We start from the raw sequence: 21,271 nt of genomic DNA, 5'->3' as shown, positions 1-21,271 counted from the left end.
CTAGCTGTTTGGAGGGGAGGACCAGTGTAGGTACAACCCACGACTACTATTGGTGGTGGTGGGTCTTCACCAACGTTCTGTTGGATGCCCTGCACTATGTAGTTGGAGTGATGGTTCACACTTCACACTACTGAGACCCGTAAGATAGCTACAAACAACTGAGGCACTGATGCTATTGGATAGATACTCTCCTCCTCCTCCTCTTGTCTCTCTCTTACTCTCTCGACGCGCTATGCTAGCTATAGGTGGTCGCAACAGCCCGTGTCGTGCTACGACCTCAACACAGCCATGTTGTTCATGCTCTCACGTGCCGACGCCATCGAGAGTGACAACTTCAACTTTCGCTTGCCATCCCTTGAGCAATAATTTCTAGTGTGTACGAGTATGACATAGATAGGAGGAGGTGTGAACTGAGCTGAGCCAAGGACGAAGACAACTATGCGAGTCATCTTCCGAGTTCCCGATACGGTTTATATAATGCTAATGTATATCTGGATACACTAGTTAAATAAACCCAACTAGTTAGTTCTAATGTCCTTTGATCTCTAACTAAGATCCCTTAAAAGTTAATAAAACAAAAAGAAAATCAAAATTTGACACTTAATATTGCCAATAATAACATATCACGAAGGCTCTTATTCTTTCTAATCCCAAATAAGTACATACTTATCTCATATTGCGAGTACTCAACTAATTTTAAGTATGGTATTTATATAAAACAATATCAATATTTATAAGTCTAAATAGATTTTACATGAAAATGTATGACATGGTTAATCAAATGATTTTTTATTTGGTATCATGATTATTAGCACATTTTGATATATATGTATATAGTTAGATTTGGAATTTGTTTTCTCAAAATTTAAAATATATATTTATTTTATGATGGAGGAGTATTTTATTTCGGGAACCAAAGTTTTTTTTTGAGACATGGGTGCCGGTTCTGCCGGAGATGGTGGGCCGGCATCCTCCGGGCTCCCAAGTCATCTTTCCATCTTCTGGGTGCCTGGTCAGTTTTTCTTTTTTCAATCAAAAAAGAAAAAAAAAGTGCATAAACCTCTGCTCCCTCCCTCCTCCGGTCCTCCGACTCCGACCCCTCGGCCCTCGCGCTCGCAAGCTCCACTCTGCCCGTCGCAGCCCCTGTCTGTTTCCTTCCCCTCGCCAGCTCGCCGCCGCCGCCGCATCCACTCCTGCACCGCCGCTGTCCACATTCCTCCGAGCCCACTTTCTCCTCGTAGCCGTCTCCTCTCCAGTATCCACAGCTAGGCCGAAGCCGCAGCCCCCAATGGCGGCCCGCGGCCGCCTCGTCGTTGCGTGCCGCGGCTTTAGCCGCCACATGCCCCACAGCGCGGGTGGGATCCGCCGCCCTCAGATCTGTCTGATGCACGGCTGGTGCGCTTGAAGTTTCGCTGACATTGGGGGTGGTTTCCCGTTTCCTCAGCGCCTGAGGGCCTTGCTCGTTGCTGCGGCGGGGTGGCCAGGTCCGGTGCGATGCGTTCCTCATCTTTCAATTCTAACTTGGTGTATATCACAGGTGTACTGAACTGTATTTTTCGTCTGCAGGGGAGCGTGGGTTCGCATAGCGCGGTGGCGTCCAAATCCGGCCGACAAGTCCGTTAGAACTTAGTGTAAGTCCATATCGGTATCTGTGTGTTCGAAAATTATGCGTCAGGATGCATACAGAACAAACAATTTCATTGGTTCTTGTTTCTGAGTAACCAGCAAATTTACTTCACTTTAGGTTAGGTTTGATTTCGATATCTGGAGCCCCGACTTGATTAGGACTAGTCTCGTTTTGCAACTTTTTGGCATACTGGTATCCGAGATGAGTTGGAACTAGGGAGTGTGAAAGCTGCATTGTTGTGGAGCAGAAAATGGCATTCAACCTATAACAGATGGCCAGATGCTTTGTCCTGTGTTTGGTTGTGTTGAAGTTGAAATGATCTCAGTTAAAGGCTAAGGTCCTTAGCCATTGTTCGCGTCAATCAATTGCTGTCAAAAGTATAAATATATGTAGATAGATGTATTCAAATATTCCTATCATGTGACCTAGAGGTTTCAATGTAAAAGTACAATGAGATAGAAATTCAACCATTCATCTCAATTCTCAAGCCCCCAAACGGTGAGGATTGAAATTTCTGTAGGCTTTGGAGTCTGTTGGCATGATGATATTCCAGAACATTGTGTAGGTACCTAGCCATAGCAAGAACTAGAAACTGGCCTCATTGTGGAGAATCATGGAAGGAGATGAGGCATATATGGGATGTTGTTTCTTTCTAGAGATTAATTTGAGCAAGAATGACATGCTTTTTTTCTTCTATCTATCAAGCATGAAGGGTGGTGTGGTGCTAGTTCTATCTGGGTGGGGTGGGGTGATGGTGGTGGTGGGGTGGATGATGTGCGACGAGAACTTTAAGTGATAGATGCAAAGTGGTGCCCATAAAGAAGGTAGAACAATGAATTTGGCTAGAATGGTTCAATGTACAGTTTGCTTCTTAGCATAAGCCTTAGATTATTGTATAATGAGTAAGTGATAAACTAATAACTTTTTAAGATGAAGTAACTTCAATATGTGAATATTTTGTACGTTCTTCATTTCGCGTTTAACCTTATGATCTGATGAAGCTTATTTTGTTACCTCAATGACTAGATCTATTTTTTCAGAGGTGACAGAAAGTAATATGTCATTTTATCAACATAGTATTTTGACTTCTTTATACCTCATCTAAATCTGAGTACAAGCTAGGGTCATTGGCTCATTGTTATGCTAAATATGTGCATAAATGTTTGAGTTTATAAGATAAAAATTGATTAGGCAAACCTCGTTCTTTTTATAAACCATGGTATGTAACGGTGCTTCACCCTGTGGGATTAAAGAAGAAAATACTGCTTAATTGTCTTTGCTTTTCTCTTTATAATATTTGACATCAGTATAGCTTTTGTGAAAGTTCAGATAAGGGAATAGAATAACACATTAGAATACGTTTTAATTATTTCGGCCATAGTGACTAACTCAAGTTGATGAAAGTGACACTATCAAAATCTGAGGACATGCGGAATAGAATAGCCCATTAGAACAAAGAGGGGACTAACATTAGTTCATGAAACTTCATCTGAATCCGATTAAGGCTGTGGAGGTCATGTGGATATTCTTGTGAAGGTAGAAGTGATTGTTCATAGAGTAAAAACTAGAAATTAATGATCTCACAGAGGTTTGCTGTATTAATTCATAATCCTGTCATATTATCTTGGATGCTGTTAGGTATCTTTCAATACGATCCTTTGCAGACTGTATTCATAGTTCCATCATAATGAAATATCATAACATAGGATTTGTCTTGGTGCATTGACTTCTACTCAAGATCTAAATAACAATTTTGTGTTATATCATCATCTTTGTTTGAATGTGCATATATATCATTAGTTATTAGTTACTTCATACCTGTTTGGCTGTCCCAAATCTTCTCCCAATTAGCCTTTGATTTTTGGTTTATTATTTTGATAATGATGAATCATGAATTTCTTGTTATAATGGAAAACAGAAAACTGCACTGTGAAGTACAGCAGGTCGATGTCCCCAAAGAGCAACCCTGTTCTTTTGTCCTTGACCATCTGGCTTATTACATCAACTGTCCCCTGAATATACATCACATAGCGAACACCACTCTACTTGTCCTTGTCCCCTCTCTCTCTCCCCCCCCCCCCCCCCTCGCAAATTCACAGTATTTTGGGCCTCATCAGCTGTAGTTTGATGTCACAGTGCAGATTTCAGTATGGCTTCCAAGATCCAGCTCTTGTCCTCCATCGCCATTTTAGCTTTTGCCTCACACCTTCACCCTTGTGTGTCCATTGAGTTTCGCCATGAGCTCTCCAGCTGGACCACTGGCATAGCTACGTGGTATGGTGATGCTAATGGCGCTGGAAGTGAAGGTAATAGTTACATAATATCCATTGTCTCAACAGTCACCATATAATAGCTCATGTCAAACTGGTGTATGCCTTGAATAGTTAATTTTCAACGCATGCATGTCTCAGTTACACCTTTTGTAGGTGGTGCATGTGGGTACCAATATGCTGTTGACCAACCACCATTCTCATCCTTGATTGCTGCCGGCAGCCCTTTCATCTATGACTCTGGCAACGGATGTGGCTCTTGCTATCAGGTGCGTGTACCTCTTTGTGATTGAGGCTCTTGCATGTATGCATGCATGGCTGCTATTTGACATTTAGAAATGCTGATTGATCAGGTGGTATGTTCTAGCAATCAAGCTTGCTCTGGTTACCCGGTGACTGTTGTCATCACCGACCAGGGCCCTGGTGGTGGTCCATGCCTGAGCCAAGCAAGTGATGGCATGTGCCTAAATGAGGGAGCCCACTTTGACATGAGTGGGACTGCATTTGGTGCCATGGCAAAGCCTGGAATGGCCGATCAACTCCGTGCTGCTGGCCTGCTGCAAATCCAATACACTCGGTATGTACACTCTTTCTTCATGGACTTAGCTTAGCTGCACCAAAAACGGCTGCTTGCAACGAACTATCCCATGTTTTTTAACTCATTTATTTATGCTGACCTTTGTCATGATGCATGCATATATGGATATACAGTGTGCAGTGCGAATGGCCTGGAGTTGATGTAACTTTCTCTGTTGACTCTGGCTCGAACCCGAACTATCTGGCTGTGCTGATCGAGTACGAGGACAGTGAAAGCGATCTTTCGGCCGTCGACATCATGCAGAACTCGGCAGGACAATGGGTGCCTATGCAGCATTCATGGGGTGCGATTTGGAGGCTCGACTCGGGCTCTGCCCTTCACGGCCCGTTCCACCTCCGCCTGACATTCAGCTCAGGCAGGGTACTCATAGCCAGCAATGCCATACCTGCAGGGTGGACTCCGGGTGTGGCGTACCGGGCAGGTGGAGTGGCGGTGACTAGGGCCAGGCCCAGGAGTGGTGGCGGCCGGATCCATGAGGCTGCTGGAACATTTAGCAGTTTGGTGTATCACCTTCTGATGTTTGTGGTATTGGTGTTGTGAATTCTGATGCAAATACAGCTTTGGTAGTTTTGAGAAGCAAATTTAACCATTTAGGACTATCCAGGGATTTAGATGTGCATTTTGATGTTTTCTTGTAGGCCTGAGAGAGTTGAGTGTTGTGATTGTGAACGTTTTTGTTGTGATCGAGTTACCAGCATGATCAGTTGGACGAGAAGTCCTTGTAAATACGCGTTTGGTGAAACTGATTGGGTTGGTTAAGCGCCAAGCGGCACACTCAATTCCTTTTTTATTTGATTTCCATGCATTTTTTATGGATCGAATGTCACTAGTCATTGAACTAGTGAACAATTTATTTTTCTGACAGTATCGAATTGAAATTTGGTGTTTTCAAGTTAAAAGGTTTGAGTTTGTATATTGGAGAGGCGAGTCTTTAAACATATGCTTTGAATTACAAATTGACAATCCCACTTTTCATGTGGAGAGACGTGTGTTTGGAAGAATCTAGATTCTCTCTCTTAAAAAAAATCAGATGATGATTTGGAATCACTTGAAAAGCCGTTTTGCAAATGTAATTTTCTTACTGTACAGTGCATTGCAGTGAGAAGCATAACTTACACAACTGAAAATAGTCGTGATCTCTATAGTCTAATTCCTAATTCAGGATCAACGAGTTTGGCTAAACTTTCAGCGTTGGGCAACTCCAGTGCCAGACGGCAGCATGCACAAAGCACTGCTGAATTTCACACCACAATTTTCTTTGGCTCCTATAGGTGGCAGAATACTTTTAAGACCATATAAGATGCTTGATTTCCTCTAGCAATGATTTTATTTATTTGAAGTTTAATCTGAGTTGCTAGATTTTGTAACATTCAGGGAAGCTCACTAGAAAATCTTGTTCTCGAGTCTTGAATCTACTATGGCGTATCCAACCTGCTAAGTACTACCGGTGCTCAAGCAAGCAACGAGAGGAAAAGCCATGATCACACTATAACCTTGACTTTTGTACTTAACTCAGCAAGATCTCTATTCTACTTCCATATGTTGCTAATTTTCTTCCGGATATTATTGGAAAATTTGTGGACGTGGCACTGAAGTGAGCGCTTGGTTTGAAAATTTGAAATTCTTGCCCTACGTGAAGCGGAAGGAACTAACCAGATAAAGTGAATCATGATGATTGGGTTTGCATCGCTTGCCAAAGAATTAGAACAAGGATGATGTTACCGACAAGCTGTCTTTTTAATTCATCTCTTAGCTGACGTGTAAGCTTACAGACAGCGTAAGAGCTATGTGTATGCAGTATGCTATGCTTCTCTTGAATTCTCTCCCTCAATTTTGAATTCAGGTGGTGACGTGTTCGCCTCGTGAAGATGACTGATATTGACCGACCATGATGGCATCATCATGGACCATTTGAGGTAAATATGACTATGTGAGTCGAGGAAGCATAACCTTAGCTAGTAGGAGTTTCAGTCAGTAACTCGGTATCTCAACAGTCCCCGATTTGAAACGGAAGGAACTATAAACATGCATTGGGTTTGCTTGCTAAGGTAGAACAAGAATAATGTTGCCGACTTGCTGTCCATTCCTCTGAGCTTAGCTGCCGTGTGAACAATCGATGCCATTTGTTCTTCCACATTAGTCTCTCTTAAGCTATGCTATTCTTCGTTTCTTCGCTCCAATTCTCCGTCTGCATTCGGGTGGTGACGTGGCTGCCACGTAGGGATGGTTGATAAGGCCAGTCTCAATGGGATTTCATTAGAGTTTCATGCACATTAAATATGCTGATGTGGCGCTATATTAATGAAGAGAGAGATGATAAGAGTTTCATGGGAGTAGAGAGAGTTTCATCCCCATGAAACTCTTATGCACTGTTTCTAAAATATTGATGTGTTGGAAACTGTGTCATGAAACTCACATTGAGCATGGCCTAATTGACTGACAGTGATGGCATCGTCATCTACCAAACGAGGTAAATGTGAGTCGCTTTCCACGCCATCTCTGAAATTTTCCAACAACAGCAAGCATAAACCCCGGCGCTTCCTTCTCTCCAATCTCCGGTGCCCGCTCCGCGCCTCCACGCGCCGCGGCAGGGACCACCGCCTGTATTCCACGGCGCTAGCAGCTAGCTTCCCGACTCCCAGTGCTTAACCCCAGCCCCAACGTCGACGGCCGGCCGGCCGCCTCGTCGCTGCAAGCACCGCGTCCCCGGGCGGCTGGAGGCTGGAGCCCGCAGGCTCCCAGGGCCCGCCGCAGGTGCGTTTAGTGCCGCTCGAGGCTCGCCGTTTTGCTGGATTCGTGCTGCGCTTTGCCGGCATTGTGCCCTCCGTGGCGTAGAGGGGCGTGCGCGTTGCTGCGGTGGGGGAAGGGGACGGCCATCGGCTAGGTTGGCCACGGCCCGCGGCCCGGGCTGGCGGCGTGCGGGCATTGCGGTTGCGTGCTGGAGGCTGCTCTTGACCGTTGCTTGCTAATCTATCTACAGCCTGTACAGGACTACTGAATTCCACTCTTCTGCCGTTGTATGCTTTGTTGTGCTGTTGGTGAGCAGAGAAAGACGGATTCACAGAGCACGGTGGTCTCCAAGTCTGGCAGGTAAGAAACCCTCAGCTGTCGCCTTATTGGTAGCTTTGTTCAGAGTGGTATCGAAAATTGACACTTCAGGTTCCACTAACTAATATACTTAGTACAAATGGTCCAGCTGGTTCTTGTTTTCAGAGGAACAATAGTTCACTTAACATAGCTACTACTACTACTAGTATACAAGCCTGACCATTATTGGGACAATTTATCTGATATAAAAGATGCTTGTAGGTGGCAGTTACAGATCCAAAGCTACGCATAGTTGGCTCTCTAATGCCTATGCCTCTAGTCTTTGTGGAAGTATGGTTAAAGAAGGTTTGGATTGGTTTGAGTTTAGGGTGAGGGGGGTGAATCCGTGAATGGCAAGTTCTTATGTCAGCTGGTTTGTGACCCAAATGTGCTCAAGGTCGCCAAGCCAAATTTTGCTTCTACTAGATTATGTGTTGACCCATTTGCACATAATTTCATAATTTGCAACCTGGACTCATTGTGAAGTGAGCGTGCAGATTGGATGTTATGGTGGTTGTGTGAGCATGCAAATTGGACGTTCTATTTCCTTTTCCGTTATGACCTGTTTAAGTTAATTCAACTAGATCTAAAGTTGTAAAGTGATCAAAAGTACTAATGTCATCTTATTGGCATAGTACTTTGACTTCTTATGTGAATCTTGTAATCATGCCTATTTATCAGAGACTTGTGACCAAATCTATGCAGAGGCTATCATGAATCATGATACCAAATCTATGCAGAGGTTCAAATTGTTAAGAAATCAGTTGATCATGAGTAGCTAATCTTTGATAAACCGCAGCCTAGATGTAGCATTTCATTGTGTGAGAACAAAGATGAAAATATTCTCAGATTTGTGTTTTTTTATTGACTTTTGATTGCTACCATATCAGAATACTTTTTATGATAATTCAGGTAATGGTAAAATCCATTAGAGTTGATACCATATCAGTATCTTTTTTAATGAAAATTCAGGTAAAGATAAAATCAATTGGAGTTAATATATGCTTGCCCCTAGAGACTCCCACTAAGTAGGGAATTGAAACTAATGGCCTAAAAAAGGGTTGCATTCATAATCAGGATTTATCAGATCGCTTATGTTTACCATATTCTATATTCACCACTCTGTAGGAGTTCGACTTGGTAACTTTGACCTTGAATTACGCCTACCAACTCTAACTTGTGTCTGCAACCACCTAGATTTATTCAGTGTCATCGTAGATCTTTTGATGAAATAGGTCATAAATCCACCATATCATCTTTGAGAGTGTTAGATTTAATAAAAATTAATTCCATTATAATTGGATTACATATTTTAAGGTCTTCCTTGGGTTAAAAAAGGTACATAAGAGTAAGGTCTAAGTAACAATTCATTTGCCTTCTCATAATAACTTTGTTGAACATACTTCATTAGGAGGCAACTCAGAACTCTTCCAAATTTACTCCCAGTTGCCAATTGCCTACTGAATCTGTTTGGTAGTGTGTGTCTAATGCCTTCTACATTAGAGAAACTGCAGTACTAAATCATGTAACTATAACTCTTGCTCCCCAGATGGCCAAAGAGAGCCCCTGCCTGTTCTTATTCTGTCCTACACTACAGTCTTTATGCAAACTTTCCATCACAACAGTGAAACGCTACTCTCTCTCTCACACCTGCTCTGTGCTACTTGTCACAGGGTGTGTTGTTGTATGGCTTCCACGCTCCAGCTGTTGTTTTCCATTGCCATCACAGCTTTGGCCTTTTTCCTCCACCCATGTGCATCCACTGAGTTCCGCCGTGAGCTCTATGGTTGGTCCAATGGCATTGCTACATGGTATGGAGCAGCTGATGGTGCCGGAACTGATGGTAAGACATTACGTAAAATTAAAGTCGATGTGTCATAGTCACCACTTAATAATTACCATGTATTAGCTCCACCAAACTGGTGCGCCTTGTAAAGTAATTCACATGAAACTTTCAACGAAATATGTTGTAGGTGGTGCTTGTGGATACCAGAATGCTGTGGACCAGCCACCCTTCTCATCCATGATTGCCGCTGGCTGCTCTTCCATCTACGACTCTGGCAAGGGCTGTGGCTCTTGCTATCAGGTGTGTATACCTCAGAGATTCAGACACCATGCTCGTTCAGTCATTCCCGCCTGCCTTTTGACATCTGCAAGATTAATTATTCATCAGGTTGTATGCACCGGCAATGAGGCTTGCTCTGGTAACCCGGTGACTGTCGTCATCACCGACGAGTGCCCTGATTGCCCGTGTCCAGATGACCAGGTCCACTTGGACATGAGCGGGACAGCGTTTGGCGCCTTGGCCAAGCCCGGGCAGGAGAGCCAGCTGCGTGGCGCTGGTGCCATCCAAATCCAGTATACCCGGTATGTCAAAAGAGAATTTTTCTACCAATGCTCTGTAATTTCCATGTGCTTTTCAGTTGTATATACAGTAAAAAAACAAACGCCATATACAATGTGCTAACAATCTACCCTTGTATTGTGCAGGGTGCAGTGCGAGTGGCCTGGCGTGGACGTGACCTTCTCGGTGGAGTCCGGCTCCAACCCGAACTACCTGGCCGTGCTGATCGAGTACGAGGACAGCGACAGCGACCTCTACTCCGTGGACATCATGCAGCAGGGTCAGGGCGGCACGACGGGGCAGTGGGTGCCGATGCAGCAGTCGTGGGGCGCCGTGTGGAAGATCAACTCCGGCGCCGTCCTCCAGGGCCCCTTCAACATCCGCCTCACCTTCAGCTCTGGCAGGGTGCTCGTCGCCGGCAACGCCATACCTGCGGGGTGGAACGCCGGCGTCGCGTACCGGTCAGGCGGCGTGGCTGTGGCGAGGGCCAGGCCCCGGAGCGGTGTCTGCCGGCGCTACGAGGCTGCCGGAGCACTGCACCTTTTCGTGTTGTCAGTGGTATTGTTGATGCTGTGAGCCTGTGAGCGGAGATGCGATGTAATTTTGGTGGTGGTGTGAGCGTGCAAATTAGGACTACCTGGATTGAGTAGTTTTCTTGATGCTGTGGTCAATTCTGCTGGTCAGCAAATCTCCGTCCATACAATACTCCGTCTCAAAATAGAATCAATTTCTAAGTCACAAAAAAAAAATCAATTTCTAGAATCAATGTAGTCTTAAATTTTTAGTTAATTTATTTATAAAAAAAGGATAACAATATCTGACACGAATAAGTATATTACGAAAATATATTTTATAAAATACTAAGTATTTTTGTGTCATGAATATTGATGTTTTTTCTATAAATAAAGTTAAATAGTTTGATCACTGTTTATGCTACTACCTGATTCCGACCATTTTGAATTTCAAACCTCAAAGTCCAAAGTTCGAAACCTATGGACCGGGTTGGCCCACCGAATCAATCCTTCTATCTCCCTATAGTCTATAGACCGGGTCCACAGCCCATCTCTGCCCGCCTCTTCCCTCCTCTCCTCTTCCTCTCCCGGTCCGCCCCTCCCGCCTCGTTCTCTCCGCCGCCGCCGCTGCCGCCTCCATTCCTCCACCAGTCCACCATCGCCAGCTACGCCCAACCAAACCAAACTCCACCTCTACCTATAAACGCAACCCGCCACCGCTGTCGCGGCCTCTGCGCTCCGAAGATCCCAAACCCCCGATCCTCCCAATGGCAACCGCATTCTCGCTGCGCGCTGCGGCCCCGGCCACCGCCCCCTGCGCCGGCCTCCGATCCACCTCCGGTACGTCTCTCTCTATCCGCGTACTATGTCTGCTCGGATTTCCTAGCTCCCTGCAAGTTTGTGTTTACCTGCTTCATGTGCTCCGTCTGCTGCAGCGGTGAGGGTCGTGTCCGTGGCGGCGGCGCCGGCGGGACGTGGAAGGCTGGTGGCGCGTGCAGCGGTTGCAGTTGCGTGACACTGCTCTTCTGGATTTGTTAGCTGTTTTGCTTTGGTTGCAGCACGCGTTGCCATTTGCTGCTTGTGTGCTGAATTGTTTTCTCCTTGTGTGTGTTCTCTTGCGCAGGCAAAGGCGGATGCGCCATCGAGCGCCGTGGCCGGCAAGTCCGACGGGTAAGAACGTTTTACTCCTTTTCTATGGCTCTATGGTGTCCATATGTTTCTACTACTCGACTCGATGGTGCTTCAGGATCCACGCAAAACCAATTATTCTGTTTACGTTGGCGTGGTATGTCTTGTCAATGGGCTATGTTCGATTTGAACTTGATTCTGTTGACTTGTTTCTTAGGTGTGGTTACCATGACATAATTTTCTTAGACTTCGAACATCTCAAGGGCAGGGTTACAGCATGTAATACTTGTAGGTCAAGTAGAATTTTATTGCACTTGTTCTTATCTTAGGTCACCTGGGACAATTATTTAAATTGATATAGTGTAGATAGGCACGTTGATCGGCTCACCAGGACAACCAGTGGGGTATTTTAGTTGCCGTACTTTAGGTTGGTGCAATATCATCGTTATAACCATTGCCAATGCTACCAGTACAAGACCCTTGCAAGTTGCAATAGTTAGATCGGATCATACAAAAAAATGATGCAATACTTCCCTGGATTTCAACAGGATCAATCCATTTATGTGGCAGCTAACTGTTTTCATTTGGTGTTCTATGCGATGCGGTGCATGTTGAAACCTGGAAGTAATCGTACTTTGTCGTTACATCACCTCCATGTGACATGGCTACTGATTTGTACAGAGACTGTTTGAGTGACATAAGGCAGGGACATACGCTTGAGAAGTCGATGTGATCAACTTTTTATGTCTGACGTTCTCATATGTTTGATGATTTTTTATAAAAGAAAAATGAGCAGCGGTAATCTGCCTGTTCTCTCTTCAGTCACTAGCACACCCACATTTCCCACCCAAGTCGACTAATCAGCAAAGTGTGATTTTGTTTTCATCATTTACTATCCAAAAAGTAAATTCATTGATAAAAAGAACAGATCTTAAGAGATTTATGTTATCACATTGGAGCAAAGTAGGCTCACATCACTGCCTCCCATTTAGAAAGATTATTGGGATTTGGGTGTTAACTCAATGTAACTGTATTTTGCTCATAGCATGAAACTTATTAACCTGTTCTCAGATATATGGAAGTACAGATTGCAAGCCATGACAGCTTGCACGGTTAGCAATATGTTAGAAACCATAATAGTCTTTGACTAACCATTCCTATGTTCCCTCAAAATGGAGCTTCTCTCTTTTAATGTGTCTATTCCTTGTATGGGAAATATGTAAGGATAAGGATGGGGACTGTGCTCCAAACGGGTACCCACGGTTCTTCTCTAGTGTAATTAAATGAAAAAATGAGGGAAAAATTGTATATTTAGTTCATTAAATTACACTAAGAAGAACCGCGGGTATCCATTTGGAGGGCCATCCCCTTCCTTATGTAAGGACTGGCGATTTGATTAATAATTGCCTAGATTTCTTTTGTGCCTGTCTGCAAACTCCTAACTTTACTTAATTTCCTTTCAGTCATGAGCTCTTGCTATTTGAAGCTCTTCGTGAGGCCTTGATAGAAGAGATGAAATTAGATCCCACAGTGTGTGTATTTGGTGAAGATGTTGGTCATTACGGTGGTTCTTACAAGGTGACAAAAGGCTTGGCTGATATGTTTGGAGACCTTCGAGTTCTCGACACCCCTATTGCTGAGAACTCATTTACTGGCATGGGAGTTGGCGCGGGAATGAAAGGGCTGAGGCCTGTTGTTGAAGGCATGAACATGGGATTCCTACTCCTTGCTTACAACCAGATCTCAAACAACTGTGGCATGCTTCATTACACTTCTGGTGGCCAGTTTAAAATCCCACTTGTGATCCGTGGCCCTGGTGGTGTCGGTCGTCAACTGGGAGCAGAGCACTCACAACGCCTGGAGTCATATTTTCAGTCGATCCCAGGCCTGCAGATGGTTGCGTGCTCAACTCCTTACAACGCTAAAGGTCTAATGAAAGCTGCCATCAGGAGTGAGAACCCTGTGGTGCTATTTGAGCACGTCCTTCTGTACAACTTGAAGGAGAAAATTCCGGACGAGGAATATGTGCTCTGCTTGGAGGAGGCCGAGATGGTGCGGCCTGGGGAACATGTGACTATACTCACATACTCGCGTATGAGGTACCACGTGATGCAGGCAGCAAAGACTCTAGTGAACAAAGGGTATGATCCTGAGGTCATTGACATCAGGTCGTTGAAGCCGTTTGATCTCCACACTATTGGCAACTCCATCAAGAAGACCCACCGTGTGCTGATCGTGGAGGAGTGCATGCGCACGGGTGGGATTGGCGCCAGCCTGAGGTCGGCCATCATCGACAATTTCTGGGACTACCTTGACGCCCCCATCATGTGCTTGTCATCTCAGGATGTGCCGACGCCGTATGCTGCGACTTTGGAGGATGCAACCGTTGTTCAGCCTGCTCAGATCGTGGCCGCAGTCGAGCAAATATGCCAATAGATTGTGTCCTGGTACGTTTGAGAGATCGTTGTTGCCATGAAAAAGCTTTTCGTTTGTTAGTTTTTCGCTGTAACTAGCATTCGTTGGGGACTTGAGGTGTAGGCTTATAGTCGTTCTGTTGTTTTAAGATGTATAATTCAGCTATGTGGCTGCACGGAGTTGATCTTGCTCCATTATCTGCGCTATACAATGCCAATTTGATGGTTTGAACATTTTCATTGTTGACAGAAAGAATCATTGTACTAACAGGGCTGGAGTTATATGGTTATTGCTGTTTTATACTTGTCCCAGAACAAACATTGTATCGAGAAATTGACCACAGCTGGTCATGGCAAGATCAGTGTGAATCCCTGTAGGGTCCGATGCTATGAACCAGTTAGTCACATACTGCACAGTTAAGGGCGCACAGCAAATTCTTCGAATGACACAGCCCACTTATCAGAACGTTGATCGGTAAATAAACTGCCAAACAAAGGCACTACAGTACAAAGTAGCGTTCAACATTGAGTATCTAAGACCATATTATATCAAAATGTTCACAATACAACCTTCTCGTGGTTGGAGGTGGCATTCCATTGAAATAAGTAGAACCCATGGATGTTTTTAAAAAAAGAAACAGTACTCAGTGATCCATCGACTCAACAACGTCCGAGGGCACATGAGTGCAAGAGTGAGCTCTTCATAGAGTTACAAGTTATACAGGTGATCGCAAAACAGGACGAAAAAAGGCGACAAGGGCAGACAAAAAAAAAACTCAGGCCAACAGTGCAATCATTATCATGTTGCACTCAGGCAAGTCACCAAAATTGCTACCATACGACAGTAGGGCAGCGAGTCATATCCACAGTTGCTCCTTGCGGTACTCTCTCACAATGACCGGTACACTAGTGGGTGGAAGCTGCAACAGGAAACAACACAATCAATATTGACCAAACGGCCCACATCTTATCTATAAATCCTAAACAAGTATAAATAGATTGCAAAGTCAAATTAATGTAATGACAAATATCAGATTTTTAAAGAATCCGAACATTTTACAAAAACTCAAAGTATAGAGGCAAAGAAATACAGAACGGTGCATCCCTGTGTGTGAGGCAAAAGATTCCCAAACAGCAAGATGTACAAATGTACAGGGGACATATGTGTGTAAATGCTTGGAGTTTAGAGTGGCATGGCCTACACACAGCAGATTAGTTTGGTGCAAAACACCAGTTCACCTAGTTCAAAGGTCAAGCACTAGTTGGTTCATACGTACATAAGTTTCCAGCTGCTTCTACAGAAACTGAACAAGTGTCATGGGTAAAATATTTTCGGAGAGAAAACACTATCTTGAAGATATTGGATACATAGTTTATTATGGTTAATCTGAATGCAGCCTATGCATACAGAACAAAAAGCCTAATAAAACCAGTCCAAGCAGATTAAACTATTTACATGGTTGAATAGATTCACTAATAAAAAGGACACATGTTCTGTTGTTAACAACTAGACTGCAGTAACTAGATGCATTATGTTAAAAAGATAACATTTGCACAGATATTCAAAAAATAACCTAGAAGATTGATTATAGTGAGAGGGATATCTTACCATTCCATAGTCTGTTATGATCATCGACACATAATCAGGCGGGGTGGCATCATACCTATTAGATGTGCAACATTATTTACACTGAGGGGAATAGTATCAGAAAGAATTTCTGTGTATAGAATTCAGAAACATACGTTAAATTTAGCAATTGGAGATTTGCATTGTCTGCCCAGTTCTTAAGATGGTCCTCTGCCCTCCCAGGAATTTTCAAAATGACATCAGGATCGCCTGAGTAAGAAAACTCACGTCAAGTAGTTCTCATGCATGAGGCAAACATATATTTGCAATGCAAAAACGACAAAATGCCCATACCAAGCTCATTAGCACATATAGAATCAAGTTGCACTCTCTCATGAAACTTGTATGCCTCACAACAGACCAGAACTGGAACTCCAAATGCATGTGCAACCATAGCCACCGATGCTGTCCCAACTCGAGAATAAACTGTCCCATTTGATAATATTGATGAGGCACCCAACAAGACTCGAGTTACTTCATGCATGATGTATGAGATGGCATTTATGTGTGTATATGTGCAGTTGATGCCCTTTGCCACTAATCTCCGCAGCAATCCCTGTCCCTCAAGCTTTGGGCGAGAATCTACCACTACAACTCGAAAGTTCCTCCCAAGTTCATGAGCATACTCCAAAATCATTTCAACAACTGATGATGATCCATATGTCAGTAAGACATCATTGTCTCTGACCTTTGTGATGGCATGGCTGACAATAGCTTTGTCAGCAAGGACTATCTTCTCATTTATAAAACGATCAATATCAGACTGAAGACGAGTTTTGGCCTCAGACTCTGACAGTGCATGTGGTAGCTTTGCAATCCTGCTTTTCAGAAACCTAATAGCATTACCCATGCTGATTGAAAGAGGCCTACACTCGATAAGAAATGACACATAACTGCTGATTTTTGCAGTAAGATCTCTGCTGAGTGTTTTATTTGGAGGTGTAGTGTAATCTTTTATTGCCTCTTTGAATGCAAGAAGCATTGCTATGCAACGACCATTACCACCAGATACTTCACTAGATAAATATTGGAGCCCAACCTGAAATATAGCAAAAGTCCAGATGAGTCAATCAGATTTTACCAAAATGGACAGTAATCAGTTTATCTAATTTTTATTAGCTATTTTCTTTACTACTCAGAAGTCTGAACCACCAAACATCTAAGCAATACAACAGTAATAACAACATAAATCCGGCTTGCAACTAGTTTTGCCTGGGCCTAAATGGTATTTTTTTGACCAACATACAACTCAATAGTATGACCATACACCATTAAACATTTGCAACACAATATATAGCTTAGATTAAAATTCAGATGGTGACGTGCTGAAGTGATCTCAAGGAACCGATTTTCTAGAATTCAACAATGTGCATAAGACAAACAGGGCTACTCATCTGGGAAATGCAATTCTACTATGTATGTACACCAAAGTTACATTCATGGAACTCTGCTTTCCTAAGAGTTTCCAACAAAATTCATAATGAATCAAAATTAAAACATAAGCCTTAGTGGCTTAGCTTTTGTGCAAAGAAAGTTTATCTTTAATATTCTTCTTGCACATAGAGCTAGAGCGCATATGAAAGTATTATGCGAAGTCTTTGGCAGGTGTACATATTTAACATTATCTACATTTATGGATATTGGAAAGAGAGAAAAAAGGCTGAATTGTATAGAAAAAACAACTTAGGTGCAGATACATGACACATTTCAAGGCCAAAACAAGTTGAGGGTGTCTTGAGTTTCAGCCCAGGTCAAAATTCTTATGACCAGGAGAGCAAGGTAATCCAACATCCGGTGATTAGTAAGGCAGCAATGATTGTTTCATCTATGATCAACTATCCTCATATCTATAGAAATAACCCAACAGTTGCATGTTACATAGCTTCCTACACCTTAGTCCTACTCCAAACAAATGAAGATTTTACGTGGGTGAATAATAGATTAATAGATCATTGACTAATCCTACTTGAGATCTAGTATAATAGGAGTACATAAATATCTGGGTAGGTTTAAAACACAACAGTTACCTTGTATACAGAAGGATGCATTGGTTCTAGTTGAAAGAATTTTGCCTCCAGGTCAGGAAGCTGAGTGCCATGCACGTACTGAGGAAGATGCCTGAACAATTCAACTCTGTTTCGAGCTTCTGATTGGTTGACTACTGCACGTTTTTTTGCTTTCTCCACCTTATGCACATCATCAAACTGCATGCGGGGATGAGGAGCATCTAACTTTCTTTCTCTTTCTGGAGGACGTTCAGTAGCCTTCTTCTCAGAAGCAACTGTACTTGCAGCTTGGGGCACATCTTTTTTCTGAGCAGTTTTTGCTGACTTTGCTTGCTTGGACATCGCAGCACCAGCAGATTTTCCTGATTTATCTGTAAATGCAAAGTAATGTGAAAATCGTAACTGGGAGCTATGCTTGCATTACACACGTGCAAGATCATCATAACAAAGTTGAACATGTTCATAGGCACATTTTCAACCACCAACCCTAGGCCAACATCAAAAAATAAACAGTCAGAAATGCTGACACACTTTGTGTGATTCAAGCAGCACTCCACAAAACCCTATGCCATGATAATTACCTGCCTCCTTCGCTGCAGCTTTAGCAGCACGTTGAGCCTCCTGAATTGCACGTCTCTCTGCCTTCGAGGTTTTCTGCTTTTGTGGAATGGAGGCTGGAGCACCCTTGTTCTGTATTTCAGCCAAACCACGCTTGTTTTCTTCTGAAACAAACTTATGTGCACGTATATAAATAAAATTGTCAAATAATTTTCTCAACAAATTTAATAAATATTAACCACTAAGCCATAATTAGCAAACAAAAAACCAGCAAAACTACAACTTTCTGGTTTTCATTCAGACATCCCCAAATAACCTTTACGCTAAAAACAACAAATTTTCAGTTAGGTAGGATCCTATTAGGTATCCAAGTCAGCTGAAACGTTGAGTAGGCAAATTTATTAAAAAAACATTTTTCTTCACTTGCTCCCTCCTCACCACACTTGAGGCACAACCAACAGCAAGTTGCTGCTTCCCACAATCCCTAGAACCTGGCAATAGGAAGATCCATGGAAAAAGCGGTAGAGAATACAGGAGAAGCAGCTGCCCCTCATTGTGTCATCATGAAGGTTTCTTTTCGTTTGGCTGAATATGTCATGTACCCAAAAACTTAAATACTTTTGACCTTTTATCTTAAAGAAGTTAGAAGACCACTCATGACCAATCATAGGTAACAACCTTAATTTACACGCGCTTGTAGCCTGCCATTCTAATTTCTAACACCACTTGTGACCAATTCATCAACACAAATCTACAAAGAAGCAACACATTTCTGGGCCTCCACACTCACTGACCTTATAGTAATATATCAAGCAAAGGAGGGTTTTCAAAGTCTAACATCCTTTAAGGTAACAGTGGACGTGGTCTAATATACACTCTCCATGCACAACCAGCTCCAGGTAAACAAAACAAATGGTTATATTTGAGTTTGGCAGCCACACTGTGAGACTGTATGGACCTATTTATAAAACAGTCCGCCCTCACCATGGGCTGTCCCTCAGCACGTCTGTTGTAGAAATGTGTGAATTTGTAATTCCTATAAGTTTAATTGTACAAAAACATTTCAGGAATAAGATTAAATCTCTGTCACAGATTATTTTTGTGCACATTAACGTCAAGAGTCCATGCGAGTTTCAGAGAGAAGCAAGATCACTTTGCTTAGCTAAACTTTCCAGTATTGATTGCATGGCCACGAGCCTTCCTATTTTGAAGGTAAAAATTGAGAAGATCCTCTGGTTCGTTACCATGACAACATAAACTGGTCTCGTTAACCAAGCTATGTGCAATGGCCATGTCATCATTTGAATATTTAATAGAGCGAGGCACAGAATTACCTAGCTCCACAGCAGAAGGCGCGCGTGACCAGGAGTCGTCGTCGCCGATCTCCGACGCGACGTCGAGGCGCGGGGACGAACGCACGGGCGCGGAAGTAGCGAGGACGACGTCGGCCGCAGCGGGGGAGGGTGGGCCCGGGGCGAGGTGGTCGGCGTGGCGCGGGGGCGGGATCATGACGGGGGAGAGGCGGCCCGTGGAGAGGTCGTCGGACGCCGGCGGCGACCCCGCGGCCGGCCTCTGCTGCGCCGACGGCGCCGGGGCCGCCGCGGCGGCGGGGGGCAGGGGCTCCGACGGCGCGGAGGCGTCCGGGGTGAAGAAGCCGACCTGGCGGATCTTCGGCTCCACGCCGCCCGACGAGGAGCGCGGCGGCCGGCGGAGATCCATGATGGCCTGGCCGGCGCCGAGGGTTTGGTTGGGGGTTTGGGGGCGGCGCTCGACTCCAGACGAGGAGTGTGTGAGGCGAGCGAGCGAGCGAGCGAGAGGGTGGGGGATCCTCGCGGTTGCGGCTGCGGCTGAGCACGCGCGATGGTGGTGGACCGGGTGCAGGCGGGGCGATGGGCTCTGACGGGCGCGACGAGAGCCTGGGTCATGGGCGTTGGTGGGCGTGGTCTGCGGAGGTCTATTCATTTTTGGGTTTTTTCCCAACACGAGAAGAGGACGGAGGTGTTCGGGCGGGCCTGAAAGGCTGGTGGAGTAATTGGGCCGAGCAGAGCTTTGCATCGCGTCGGGCCGCTTTTTTGTGGATCAAAAGCCCATGGCACTTGAACAATCTGACGGCTCTTGTGCTTGTGCATTCTATCCACGATATTGTTCCAAGACTCGAAATAAATAAAAGGTACTTATGTGCTATATATATAGTATCCCCTAAATAAAAAAACTTATGTACTATAGTATAGTCCATATACACTGGCATGCAGCTTGTTTTCAATGTCGTCAATGCAAATCGTTGAAACCTTAAACAACGGTTATGGGCACTGGACATGGATGCATGAGTGTTTGGAGTAAATGTAGTGGCAGTTGATGGGCACATCATATCCGTCCGTCTCCATCGGTCGGTCCCCAACAATGTCGTCCAAGCAACGAGCTAGGGCCGGGCGGCCGGCCTGCATCCATAAAGAGGGACCAGACAATACCAAGCCACAACAAATACTTTGAATGTTCATGCACGCATTATATATCCGAGAGACCCAGAGGCCAGAGGCATCGTTCATACTTCACTGTCGTACGCATCATCCTGATCCACGTACATGTACATGCATGGCGTCGTAATATGCATACACACTAGCTAGCTAGCCAGCTTCGTTCCATGCATCGGCCGCGTCCCATGCATCCATGTGTACATGTTCGTGGACCATCTGCACCATGCTGCTACATGCTTGCAGCGGCGCTATATATTAGGTACTACCCTAGCTTCTGTCTGACCGATCGACTTCTGTCCACCAACCACTTGATGCGCATGTGAAAGTTTTGTTCACACTTCAGCCTGTTCAGTCCTACAGTATAGCCTTGTTTACGTGCAAAATATTTTGCAATGTGAATAGTATCAATTTCGTTTGTATTTGACAAATATTGTCCAATCATGGACTAACTAGGCTCAAAAATTCGTCTCGTCAATTCCAACCAAACCGTGTAATTAGTTTTTATTTTCGTCTATATTTAATACTTTATGCATACGTGTAAAGATTTGATGTGACGGGGAATCTGAAAAATTTTGCAAAATTTTTTGGGAACTAAACAAAGCATATATATATATATATATATATAT

The 21,271-nt window shown here is 44.1% G+C and overlaps 4 protein-coding genes across 7 annotated transcripts; 3 read left to right on the top strand and 1 right to left on the bottom strand.

Annotated features, from left to right (window-relative positions):
* On the top strand, window positions 1,077–5,307 carry LOC8057242 (expansin-B12). 2 transcript variants are annotated; one of them, XM_002466711.2, is made up of 6 exons: window positions 1,077–1,484; window positions 1,567–1,631; window positions 3,764–3,933; window positions 4,054–4,166; window positions 4,251–4,474; window positions 4,609–5,307. In XM_002466711.2, the coding sequence occupies exons 3-6, from the start codon at window positions 3,777–3,779 to the stop codon at window positions 5,033–5,035; spliced, it is 921 nt and encodes a 306-aa protein (XP_002466756.1). In that variant the 5' UTR covers window positions 1,077–1,484; window positions 1,567–1,631; window positions 3,764–3,776; the 3' UTR covers window positions 5,036–5,307. The 2 variants fall into 2 exon arrangements, with proteins under 2 accessions (XP_002466756.1, XP_021310169.1); XM_021454494.1 differs by having other exon boundaries at window positions 1,077–1,489; window positions 4,609–5,261.
* Window positions 6,938–10,675, top strand: LOC8057241 (expansin-B15). 2 transcript variants are annotated; one of them, XM_021454485.1, is made up of 6 exons: window positions 6,938–7,249; window positions 7,485–7,585; window positions 9,256–9,425; window positions 9,556–9,668; window positions 9,756–9,949; window positions 10,073–10,675. In XM_021454485.1, the coding sequence occupies exons 2-6, from the start codon at window positions 7,515–7,517 to the stop codon at window positions 10,500–10,502; spliced, it is 978 nt and encodes a 325-aa protein (XP_021310160.1). In that variant the 5' UTR covers window positions 6,938–7,249; window positions 7,485–7,514; the 3' UTR covers window positions 10,503–10,675. The 2 variants fall into 2 exon arrangements, with proteins under 2 accessions (XP_021310160.1, XP_002466755.2); XM_002466710.2 differs by lacking the exon at window positions 6,938–7,249 and having other exon boundaries at window positions 7,319–7,585.
* On the top strand, window positions 10,988–14,281 carry LOC8062209 (pyruvate dehydrogenase E1 component subunit beta-4, chloroplastic). Its single transcript, XM_002466709.2, has 4 exons — window positions 10,988–11,278; window positions 11,374–11,444; window positions 11,562–11,608; window positions 13,030–14,281. Exons 1-4 carry the CDS (start codon window positions 11,206–11,208, stop codon window positions 14,000–14,002), a joined length of 1,164 nt encoding a protein of 387 aa, XP_002466754.1. The 5' UTR covers window positions 10,988–11,205; the 3' UTR covers window positions 14,003–14,281.
* Window positions 14,506–19,990, bottom strand: LOC8057240 (translation initiation factor eIF-2B subunit delta). Of its 2 annotated transcripts, none has more exons than XM_021445787.1 (7): window positions 19,506–19,990; window positions 18,195–18,332; window positions 17,635–17,984; window positions 15,902–16,646; window positions 15,724–15,817; window positions 15,590–15,644; window positions 14,506–14,900 (listed from the first exon to the last, which is right to left on the bottom strand). In XM_021445787.1, exons 1-7 carry the CDS (start codon window positions 19,888–19,890, stop codon window positions 14,838–14,840), a joined length of 1,830 nt encoding a protein of 609 aa, XP_021301462.1. In that variant the 5' UTR covers window positions 19,891–19,990; the 3' UTR covers window positions 14,506–14,837. The 2 variants fall into 2 exon arrangements, with proteins under 2 accessions (XP_021301462.1, XP_002464171.1); XM_002464126.2 differs by having other exon boundaries at window positions 18,195–18,335; window positions 19,506–19,989.

The sequence above is a fragment of the Sorghum bicolor genome, chromosome 1, assembly GCF_000003195.3.
Source record: "Sorghum bicolor cultivar BTx623 chromosome 1, Sorghum_bicolor_NCBIv3, whole genome shotgun sequence".
In the NCBI taxonomy this organism is placed as follows: Eukaryota; Viridiplantae; Streptophyta; class Magnoliopsida; order Poales; family Poaceae; genus Sorghum; species Sorghum bicolor.
Note: the sequence above shows the minus strand (reverse complement) of the source record. Positions and strands in the feature narration are given on the sequence as shown.